Below are 11,963 nucleotides of genomic sequence, written 5' to 3'. Positions count from 1 at the left end.
CTCGCACTTGAGGTTGTCTTGAGCTTTGGCCTTGAAATCCTTGGCTAGGAAATTGTCTTTGAAAGCCATTTCCTTGCCCATTATTGCCTTGCCTCCAAGAAAAATTAGGGTGATTCCTCCATCCTGGATTGTAAGTATTTGAAAATGGGTCATTCCGAGCTTGACCCATGGCCTTCACTTCCTCCTCCGGTCTAGTCTCTGTGCATTCTTCGCTGTCATGTGGCCCTCCACAAGTCACACACTCCACCTTGGCAACTCGACTACCAATCTTGGTAGTCTTCATTTGATTTTGAATCTCATTCATTTGCTTGGAGAGTTGCTTGTTGGAGGCCATAAGTTGATCATAAGCTTCAACCTCAAGGACTCCTCTTCGGGCTTGGCGATCATTACTAGAGTTCATGGCTCTTATAGCCATCTTTTCAATCAAATCATACCCCACTTGTGGAAGTAAGGCATCGAACTCTCCACTTGAAGCCGCATCCAAACCAAACCTCGAATAATATTGGAGACCATCATAGAATTTTGCTACTTGCTCAGCTTGAGTAAGGTTATGTTGAGGACACCTCCTCAAGAGCTTCTTGAACCTCTCCCAAGCTTCATAGAGATTCTCATCGGTGGATTGAGTAAAAGTCATGATGTCATTCTTGAGCTTCCTCAAGAGGGCTCTAGGAACAAACCTTGTGGTGAACTTCTCAGCCAAGTCTTCCCAAGATGTAATGCTACCTTGGGGCTGTGAATTCAACCACTCTTCAGCAGTATCCCTCAATGAAAAAGGGAATAAACTCAAGCGGATGGTGCCCGCTGAAACATTCTGAACTCTGTAGGTGTTGCAATTGCGGATAAACCGCTCCATGTGTGCATGAGGATCTTCAAGAGCACCTCCACCATACTGATTTTGGCTCACCAAGTTAATGAATGCCGGCCTCAGCTCAAAATTTCCCGTGCCATCGGGGGAAACTATGCTGCCCGGATAATCGTAGCTCATGGCAGCCGAGGTGAGGTCTCTGAGAGAACGATTGGCATTCTCCAATTCTTGCTCTTGAAGTCTTTGAGCAAGAGCCTCATTCACTCTTTCTTCAATGTGGGCTTGCATCTCCTCTTCCGTCATTTGAGCAGCCATGGCTTCGAGCCTTTGTTGGGCTCGACGACGGCGAAGAGTACGTTCAGGCTCCGGATCAAACAGCAATGGATCCGCGCCAAGCCTACTGTGCATAAACTAAAATCACAAAAACAGAGAAAAGGTTAGTAACATCTATTCAATGCAATGCTTAGTAAAACAAACAAACAAACTCTTTAACTTAAACCGAAAACCACAAACAATCCCCGGCAACGGCGCCAAAAACTTGTTGGTCAATTCGCAAGTGTACGAATACCTCCGGGTTTTAAAATATCGAACCACAGGGATTGTGAGTGAGAATTGTTGATTTAAGTCCAAAGTTTGTAAGTTCTTAAAGCAGTAAAATTCAGAAATTGGTTTTGGTTGTTTGTGAGTAAAGTTTTGCAAAAGAGCAATGTTGAAAATGATGTAAATAACAATGATGGAAAATTGCCTTGGGTTTTTGATCAACTAATCCATTTTATTCCACCTATCCTATGCATGTGATATCTTGATTTATATCTTGTTGTTATAGCCTATGTACTTACTAGTTGATTCCTCACAAAAGTAATTCCCTCAAATTGAAAGATAAGCCCAATTCCTTGTGTACTTAAACATTCATAAGAGGTAAAAAAAACATGGTTATTCAGGCCAACAAAACCCTACCCTCACTCTATTCCTAGAAGCAAGTATAGAAGGATCTATTCCAATTCATGTCCCTAAATCATAACAAATTTCCATTCAATTATAATCTAGTCTATAGCAAAGGTGCACCAAAGCTAAACATGCAATAAGGAATTGAAATACAAGATTGAATCAAGACTCATGCATAGAGATAGGATTTAACAAACTAAAATTTCATAGAATCTCTTAACCCAAAGCAAAAAGAGAACTAGCCACTCATGGCTAGTGAATTCATGAAGAAAATGTAAATAAAACCTGAGGAAAAGTACAAGTTGGAAGCCTCCCTTGGCCCCAAAGTTCTCCTCAGCTCTCAAACTTGACCAAAAATGAGTGAAATGTCAAAATGTGTCAAAGAAATTGGCCTAAGCCTTATTTATAGGCAAAATGAACGAAACTGGGCGCTCAGGCGCCAATTCAGAGCGCCTGAGCGCCAATTGCATGTTAAAAAACATGCTCTCTGACCCTATTGGCGCCTAGGCGCCCATTCCCAGCGCCTAGGCGCTCAAGCTCGCCTGAAAATGACTTTTTGGCTTCTGAAACTCCTCTCTTCAATCCTCTTTATGTTCTTCATCAATTCCATGCTTCTTGGCCTTCTTTCTCCTTCAGTTTCTGCACTCCAAACCTAGCAAACAAGACAAGGAAGATTCTAGAAGCTCCAAGAGCTCATTAGCACAAGAAGTCCTTCATAAAACACAACAAAACCATGCAAGTCCTAAACTTTACTTAAAATGCAAGAAAACTACCTATAAAACTACCAAATTACCAAAACGAAATAAAAACTAAAGAAAAGAATAAAAATGCATGAGAATGCATGAAACACTACATGAGACTCAACAAAAAGACTCAAAACAACCAAAGAAATGACCCTAAAAACACTACTAAAATAGGGTCATCATCCGGTACGTCCTCGCCCGCCACATCCTGGCAAGGAATAGGCGATTTGACGGTTTTGACCCCCTTGGTCCTCTTTTTTCTCTTCTTCAGCAGAGGGGGGGCAGCCAAAGTTTCTTCGTCTATGCCAAGGTCAGCTTCTTTGGATTTGTGGGAATCTTCCGCCAAAGAGGGAAGAGTGGTGTTGATGGAAAAATGCGGCGCTGGCTCGTCAGTCTCCGGTGGAATGACAGCATTCGGCGTGGGTTCGCTAGACCCAGGAGCTGCAGCGTGTGGCATCGCCCCGCCGGCCTCAGGAGAGGGCGGGGCAGGCTCAACTGATGCGGATCCGCGTACCCGTTTCCTTGGGGAGGGGGCGGTGGTACCGGCGTCGGCATCTGCAGCAATGCGTTTCCTCTTACCTCCGTTGGTGTTGAAGACGGGAGGAAATTTGAAGGTTTCGGCGGCCAGGGCGCGCTCCAGTTCGGTTTTAGTAAAGTTCATTCCTCCCAGGAATGAACCAAGGGTGTTCTTGCGAGCGGCCTCGAGCAATTGAGAGCACTCAAGGACCGGAAGTCCAGCGAGGATGATTTTATCTCCATCACTCAGCGACGCATCTGACGACGGCGGAACATCACGAGGGCTCTTGGTCCAGTAGAAGGGGAACAGGGCAGTCCCGTCCCGAAGGGTGAAAGCCTCAAGATAAGTGGGATGCACGGTTATACGGAAATACAGGCGTCCGGGTCCCATCTTAACGTTGCTCTTGGAGGGGTGGAGACGCTGGCGGCCTGTACGTGATTTCAGGGAAACCCACCCTGGGGTTTTGGTTTTTAGGGATTTCGGCTCCACGGCGTAAAAGCAAAAGAAGTGGGCGGTTTTTGGTTCAAGGCCAACGACATTGCAGAGAATCTCAAAACAACGAACGAAGGCCCAGGCGTTATGATGTAGTTGGCAGGGGGCCACGTTGATTTCCCTCATGACTTGGCGAAGGATAGGGGATAAGGGCAATTTGATTCCCAGATCAAGGAACATATATTCGTAGACATAAAAGAAGTGGGGTCTCTCCACGCTATGATCGACCGCACGGTGCTGCCAGGGCCGGCGAATCGATAGGCATCTTCCGGTGACAAGAACCTTTTCGAGAGATTTCTCATAGCAAAGCCCACCAGCCTGGCGGGCCATCTCAGTAACAGACTCATCAGAAGACAATTCAGAAGTTTGGCAAATGGCCTTTTGGATGGGGGTTTTATCCGCGGACTCTGGGAGGGTGGAAAACACCCGGCGCCAGAAAGCGGTGACCTCCCCCTCGCCCAGGGGAAGTCCTCCGCGGGGAGGAAGTTCAATTGGAGGTGGAGGCGTCGGGGCCGAGCTTCGGGATCGAGAAGATTTTTTAGTACGGCGTGGGGAAGTCATTATTGCTGAAGGAGAAGAGTGGAGTGAAGATAAGGTAAGATGCTAGGGTAAAAGTTTTTGGCAGGATGTAAGGATCTCAATAAATGGTGAATGATGGAGCAAGGGGGATTTAAAAGCTAAAGTGGGCAGCAGTTGGGAAATCGTGTCCCATCGTGGTAAGGTGGAATGATTACACTAGGAGAACGTGACGCGGTTTTTGGGGGAATGGGAACGACATAATAAGTGAAAAATTGCAACCGCTGAAGTTCATTGGTTTAAATTCAAACTGGCAGGCTTTATTGTGATTTGAAGGGACATATCGAAGATAGTGGTTAAGATTTTGTAAGATCCGTTGGACCTTGTGTTATCCTAATGCGTTACATATGACTTACACGCGTCAATGTATCGTGGTCCACGACGATCATTGCTGGAACGGGGCGAGGTATCCAAGCGCTGTCGCCACAAGCCAACTTGTGGACTCATGGGATCAAAGGAATTCGCCGGGAAAGTCAAAGAATTAGTCTCAGGCTCTAGTTATCAAGCCATGTTGGCAATTATTTAAAGTCGTTAGATTTTGGCTTTAGGTAACCTACTCGTAACTGTCGCCTTGTATTTACTTTTTCTTTAAAAGACACACTCAGCTCTCATGCTTCTAGCTCGGTGTCTTGTGGACTTGTGGACTGGGCGAGACCCTAGGGTCCCTCGCCCAGGCGCGCCTGCCTGGGGCGACGCGCGAGCCAGGGAGTTGGGCCTTCTCCCTGAAGGCCCAACTATCCCATTAGGAAAGGTTAAGGGCGCCAAGCCCAAACCCCGAATGTATAAGTAGGGAACGGTTACCAATTGTAAGGGACTCTTAGCTCATTTGAGAAAATAACAACTTGAAATTCAGTTACCTTCTCTCTCTAAGTGGTTACGCTTTCACTCTCTCTAGATTCTCACTTCACTATCCTCTCACCATGGGTGCTGTACCTCATCTCTATGTTCTTGGTTAGAACAATACTTGTAGGGAGGAGTCTCGTCTAATACTTGTTGAGGAGGTGTCCTTAGAATACTTGGTCCTGGAAAGGCGTTAAGAATACTCAATGCGTGGAGAGGCAATGGCCAAAGAATACTCAACTGTCTGGAGAGGCAGGGACAAAGAATACTTCTTCTGCCTGGAGAGGCATGGACAAAGAATACTCAATGCCTGGAGAGGCAGTTCTAAAAGATTACTCGTTCTTCCTGGAGAGGCAGGGACAAAAAATACTCAATGCTTGGAGAGGCAGTTCTTAAACAGTACTTAGCCTAGAAAGATTTTAAGAGTACTCAATGCCTAGAGAGGCGGTTCTGAAATAATACTTGTCTGGAGAGGCTATAATACTCAGTGTCTGGAGAGGCAGTTTCTAAAGAATGCTCTAGCCTGAGGAGGTAAGCTGGAGAATACTTGTAAGGAAGAGTCCTTGGAACTCACCCTTAGTGAAATCTCGGTTAACCAGTATAAAAGTTTGTGTGTCATTGTCTCTTTCATTTACTCTTGCTTATCTGTTGTGCCAAACGATTCAGCTCATCGTCTATCATCAACTATCGTTTGAATCTTAAAGCTTTTGAAGGGAACAATTCAAACTCCTCCTTTCTTGTGCATATTTGGATTAATATTATTTTCACGTCCATAGAAGTCGAGATTGCAAGCTTCCACCGTAGTAGATTTTAAGGGTGGCTCAACCAATCCATGTTTCAACGGCTATGGTGAACTTCTTTCGTTACCCAAATACCTCGATTGTGTTACGAGTTCTTATCCATCCTTGCAACGATCCATTGGTCTCTTTTGATTTTACGTTCTCTTTCTCCATCTTTTAATTCATCTCTTAAATGTTATTGTTTTAAAACTGATGTCGTTAATATTTCTAGGCTAACAAATTTTACTGGAGAAGGTTGGAGGGGGCTGAGAAAATTGGTCTGATCGGGCTGTGGAGAATCTACAGCCTGTTGGAATGGGGTTGAAGCTCTAATCCCGGAACAAGTTGGGCTTTGTTGGTGCGTTCTTTCTTCTTCCTCACTGACTCTGTTGGGAATAAAAGAAACATGTTTATTGGCTTGGAGCAGCATCCGAGTCGCCATCACCACTAAATTTTCCGTACCTGTAGTCATGATTGTTGTTCAAATTGGTATTGAATTTCACGCCATGCACATGGACCATTTTTACACGCTTTCTTGATGTTGCTTTTGGTGGCGGTGATTTCTATGTATGAGTATTGAGTTTTCAGGGTTATATTTTTCACTTTAGATATTTTTGGTGATCTTGGATTCAGTATATTTTTATCTCTTTGCTAATGTCATGTTGTTGATATTGCGTGTTTATCTGCTAGGAAGGGTCTCTGTTCTTTGTGGTTTTTATTGTGGCTTAATAGGATCCTATTTTTGTTGATCCTGTCGCTGCATTTGGTACCCAAATGAAGGATTTTCTTAGTGGTTGAATGTTTCTTGATTTAGGCTTTCCGGTTTTGTCCATGCGGAGGCAGGCTTTTGGATTTGTCTCTTTCAAATAGTTTGTTTACTTTAGTTTCTTTTGTTTTTTTAGGTAGACTCTCGGTTGGATTTTCCTCGTTTGTGAGGTTTTTTTATCTTTCGTCGAGCGGACTTCTATTCTGATACTTTCATCTTATAATAAATATCTTTTACTTTATAAAAAAGTCCTACCTGAAGTAAACCTCGCGGATAAGAGGACGCAATCCAAGATGAGGGAGGAAAAGTGAGATGGGTTATACAGTTTTGCCACCCAAGCCTGATGCAACATCAAGAAGTCACTCATAGTATCTATTTTGGTACTAATATATGGTTTAAAAGGTTATTATTATAAAATATTTTTAATCAACTAGTGCATCGCACGTGCAATGCACAAGCATTTTTACATGTGGACCTTTTCTTTTTGGTAACATGACGGGGCAAGCCCGGAACAAAAACACACTAACTGCTACTGTCTAGCCTAAGGAGACGATGGCAATCCCCAAACGGGGAAGGAAAAACATGAGTCCCAAAATCAAGCCCAAGAGTCGCGTTAGCTACTCAATCAGCCATGGAATTTGCTCCCATTGATTTTCCTCCCTCTTTCTCCCTTTGTATATGGTGTGATATGATCTTCAATGGTAATTTATAATACTTTATGTTTACACAGGATCTATCATGCTTCCAGACCACTCTCAACTTGCTAATATAATAGTCATTTGTTGTTTTACTACTATTGTAGGGGGTTGATTGTAAAGGCTTGAATTGTTGTATTATATGCTTTAGGTGGTGTAGAACTTGGTGGTTATGTTGTTTTTCAAGGGGGTCAAAAAATCTATTGAGTTGTGGGAATATATGCTATGGGTTTTAGAGACGTGTAGCAAAAAATAGACTTTTTTGTCATTCAATTTTAGACTAGTGTTTATGATGTAGCTGGCTTTAATCCTCTGACTTGTGAAAGTTGTGTTTTTAATGGTAGATATCTAGAGAACTCTGTTGGTGTGAAAGTTGTGTTTTTAATGGTAGATATCTAGAGAACTCTGTTGTTGAAGTTGTATTTCAATCTGTTGTTTTCTTATCACCTATTTCATGAGAAGATTTTTCTCATGTCTTTTATTGCATTTAAAAATATTTAACTTCCAGGGAAAAAATTTATAATATGATTGCAGTATATATTCTATAGGCGATTTCTACTGTACAGGAATTTTTTTATGGGTAGCATACCGGAATGATGTGGTCCAATGAGGATTTTACATTTGTGTTGATTATTTTATTATCATAATTATTTATGTTATTTCTAATTATTGCCCAGAACTACTATTAATTACAACTACACCCCAAAGACGTTCTTTTAGAAGAATCACAGGTCCAACTTTCCAACGTCTCTCATGCCTCGCCTGAACCTTCACATCATTAGCATCTATTAGTTAAAGTTCAGAGTTTTATAGATCTCTTCAGGAACATGGTCCTGCTCACCCAATCCTCTTTTATACATCACTCAACGTCTACAAAAAAAAACAAATTCGACCACGAGACCAGAAACTAGAAAAGTTTCGTGATATAGCTTAGACATTACTTGGAGCAATTACCAGACATACTTTCAGAGCTAGTAAACCAAAGAATAAAAAGGAACCATCAAGTAATGCTAAGTTATAATACTATTGTTTTGACTGCAAGATCCAACGGCTTGCACAAGTAAAAAGACAAAGCACAAGAACCAATTTCTGAAAGGATTGTTCATAACAACTTCAATTTGCCCCGGTATTCCACACAATGCTGAATTTTCCCATCTAAACACCTGAGTTCGTTGTCGTCCTTCTGAGTATTTTAATTTCCTCAAATGTCAAAAATCAAAATCCTAAAAAAATTAGGGTTTCAATTGGCCCCTTAAAACCTAAGACGTAGGAAAACAAGGGTTCCTCAAATTCCAATTTGCCCCTATAAACCATCGTTGTGTTCGAAGAGAGAATTTCACCCAAACATAACAGGGTTTAATTGGAATTATTCAAAACTGAGAGTGCAAATCATAATTAATACAATAATAATTAACTAATTAATGACATGTACATATGTATTAATTTTACTGGGCCAACTCACTAAGGTAGCCTACACTCAACTTACCAGAGTAAGCACCTATTCTATAATTGAATTCAAATTAAAATATGAGTTTTAAGATGGATTAATGAACTTGTAAATACTTATAAGTTATATGATGATCATGATTTAATTCTTAACAAAACATTGGATTGTAATTGAAATATGACTTATCATAAGATGACAATATTTTGAAAATATTAATAATTAAGGGCGTAGCACCCAAGCAAAATACAAGATCATACTTGATCTTAATGTCATTTGCATATATATTTTTATAATTGAGTTCTAATTAAGATATGATATCAAGCTGGATTAAAGAATTTGTCTAATTTTTTAATTATGATTTATTGTTACTAAAACATTGATTATTTATTAAAATAGCGGTTATCCTAAAATGAAATGATTTTGAAATATTAATAATTCGGGGAGTGTCACTTAAGAAAAATATGTCACTTTGTGAAAATTTTATGAAGTAAATTATTGTGGCCTATTTTAGTATTTCATAGTATCCCCTCACCCAATAGGTGAGACTAGTCTCTCAGGGTAATGTCAGGCATCAAGAACTCCTCCTAAAATTGTGTTTCGAAAATATGGATCAATTAATCAAATTAGGATTTCATGATTGAGGGGTCAACAATACATATTATGCGTAAATTAATATATTATAATAAGATATTAAACAGAATTTAAAACAATCATAGTACTCTCAAGCATACATTAGTAACTTCTTGATTTAAAACTCAAAATTTCATCAATCAGCTTTCATTCACCTTACTCTTCATTTTTAGATGACTCTTATATTCATTTAACTCTTCATCTTATTTGGGATATATATACCTTCACTGATTTAATTTCTAAACATATTTTCCTTATAACATTGAAATCTCTAGATCTTTTGAAGCCCTTTGAGTCATTAATTGTTCTGTCATGTCACTGCGGTAATAATCTAACTTGTCATCTTGATCCGCAACATCATCCTTCAATACATTGATAGTGATCTTTCTCAAGATTCTTCCCATCGTAATGAAGTAGGTAAGCATACGAATCTCATTTATTGATCCTTCAAAGTTCTTAATATCCACATATCTAAGAGTATATAACATGCATGTAGAAGCCCTTTCATGATCAGTCCAAAACCTTTCGGGGTTAAAGTTTTCTGGTAGCTCATAATCCTACAACACCAATAAATAAAAAACTTAGCCACAAAAACTCGCGTGCAAGATTGAACTAGTTAAATAGAAAAAAGGACAATCACTTCACCATTAATTTTTTAATAAACAATATTCAAATATTATGTTTGTTCCGCTCAAATATTTTATATAATCTTCTATAATTAGACATTATTTACTTTCATTGAGTGCTCTTTGTCCTTGGTTGGAAGGTGTAACCGTGTGAAGGGTGGACAAGCACTTGTGCTGTCTCTTGTCTTCGTAGGATCCCCTTTCTTTTATTTGTTCCTCTGTTGTATTCTCCCCTGTTCCTTTTGTTTTATTATCTCTCTCCTTTCCCTTGTATTCTCTCTTTTTGTTTGTGTAAGGGTTGGCACCCCTTTGTGCCTTTTGTTTTATATAATTTATTGCTTACCCAAAAAAAACTTTACTCTATACATTAAATTTGAGCAACAATGCATGCGTACTCATATGAAAGAAAACTATTATGAAATACTCACCAATAATATTTTTGGGAGACCCAATTAAATAGTGAGACACTCTAATTCATGGCATCTTTTAAGCAAAAATGTAATTCCCAGAAGCTCATTTTGATCTAAAGATATCTTCATTGTCAAACTTCTCACATTCATGCTACGTTGCATTCGAAGTAGACAACCTCCGCTGGGAATAACCTTCACATATCCAATTAAAAATATGTTAACAATATATATATTATAAGACAAACATAAAGTTAGGTTTATATATAAATTGTTAAAACATACCTGAAGCAAGTAATTAGACACGGTTAAAACACTAGCACTGGAGATTTTTTCAACCAGTTTGTAGAGAAATAGTGCATGTCCTTCAAACTCAATGCAGAAATCAAGAATAAACTCCTCCATCACAAGGGAACGTGCATCTATGACCAAAAAGTTATTATTCAACCCTGAATAATAGAAATATCTTAAGTTTGGAGCATTGGCCGTAAAATAAATGCTATCAGATCTAAACATGCATCTGTCCACGACCAACTTTCTCAACCTTAGGTTTTCTTCCCCTAAATTGAATTCATCTGAATTCCAACACCTCTTGAGACTTAAACTCTCAAGTGCCTTGCAATTTAACAACAAGGTCTTAGTAGTATTGAGTTTCACTTCCATCCAGCCTAAGGAAATTTCTTTGAGTGCATGAAAGTTATGAAATTCAGCCTCAACAAAGCCGCATGAGAACAACTTCAAAGATTTGACGAAAGTGTGGCCATAAACATGTGTTGGCAATTCATGCAAGGCCTCTTGATTTATATAATTTGTAGTAAAGTAACAATTCAGTGTAGGATCACAAAAGTTCAGCTCCAACTCCTTCACCCCATGATTTGTGGCGAAGGAAATGCATTTTCCCACAACCCTCTTAGCTTTTTCAGGCATTGAAAATCTCAAAGAGAACTTATCCACGATAGTTTCTGAGTGATTAGCAATCCAAAGAGCCACAAAATTTAGAAACGCCTTTCTTTGGGCTTGTTTGTTTCGATAAGTTTGACTATCTTTCACAAAAGACACTTCATCAAATTCTATGTTGGATGTAGACTTAAAGATATCTATCCAACTTTTGGAGAGAATTGAGGTTCTTATTGCTTCCTTGAGCAAAGAGTGAGGTAACGAGCTAAGCCTATCTGTGTTGGGTGCCATAGCTATGGTAATAGTATTCTAACAAGGCTTTTTTACGGTGTTATTCGATGTCTCTTTCATAGAAGAATATATATAAATAGAGGGGTAAAATTCTACAACCTTATATAAAGGTTACTATATGATTTGAATTGTTTTTTGTTTTTGTCTTGAGTAGAGTAGTATTATTTTAGCTATAAATTAACAATAGGAAATATATATTAAATCATTACTATAATTTTTTTTTATTACATTTGCATTTCAAATAATTTAGAGCAATTGATTTTATACCTAAAATATAAACTTACTCATTATAAATAATTAATTACATATTTAATAAATTGTAATAAGTCAAATTTATTATTAATTACTATTTAACCTCAATTATATGAGGAGAGACGTAACAATAATGTTGACTTATAAACAAAATCAACAACAAAAACTATTAAATGGTAAATTAATAATATGTGTTAAAATTATTAAATGAGCCACATACTAAAATTTTCCATCAAATATTTTAATAATCTTTTA

The 11,963-nt window shown here is 39.0% G+C and overlaps 1 protein-coding gene and 1 non-coding gene across 2 annotated transcripts; one reads left to right on the top strand and one right to left on the bottom strand.

Annotated features, from left to right (window-relative positions):
- Positions 1-545: 545 nt before the first annotated feature.
- Positions 546-652, top strand: LOC130721605 (small nucleolar RNA R71). Its single transcript, XR_009013532.1, has one exon. It is a non-coding gene; the product is annotated as a small nucleolar RNA R71 (small nucleolar RNA).
- Positions 653-9,489: 8,837 nt separating this feature from the next.
- LOC130719482 (putative F-box/LRR-repeat protein At1g56400) lies at positions 9,490-11,456 on the bottom strand. Its single transcript, XM_057570108.1, has 2 exons — positions 10,554-11,456; positions 9,490-9,792 (listed from the first exon to the last, which is right to left on the bottom strand). The coding sequence occupies exons 1-2, from the start codon at positions 11,454-11,456 to the stop codon at positions 9,490-9,492; spliced, it is 1,206 nt and encodes a 401-aa protein (XP_057426091.1).
- Between the last annotated feature and the right edge of the window lie 507 nt (positions 11,457-11,963).

The sequence above is a fragment of the Lotus japonicus genome, chromosome 5 (genome assembly GCF_012489685.1).
Source record: "Lotus japonicus ecotype B-129 chromosome 5, LjGifu_v1.2".
NCBI classification, from domain to species: domain Eukaryota; kingdom Viridiplantae; phylum Streptophyta; class Magnoliopsida; order Fabales; family Fabaceae; genus Lotus; species Lotus japonicus.
This window is presented reverse-complemented; position numbering and strand designations above follow the sequence as displayed.

Bases quoted from the DNA above. Each gene is read 5' to 3' on its own strand.
- LOC130719482 (XM_057570108.1), bottom strand. From the start codon at position 11,456: ATGGCACCCAACACAGATAGGCTTAGCTCGTTACCTCACTCTTTGCTC. The intron at 9,793-10,553 runs GTATGTTTTAAC...TTGGTGTTGTAG, and splicing joins TGTCTAATTACTTGCTTCAG to GATTATGAGCTACCAGAAAA.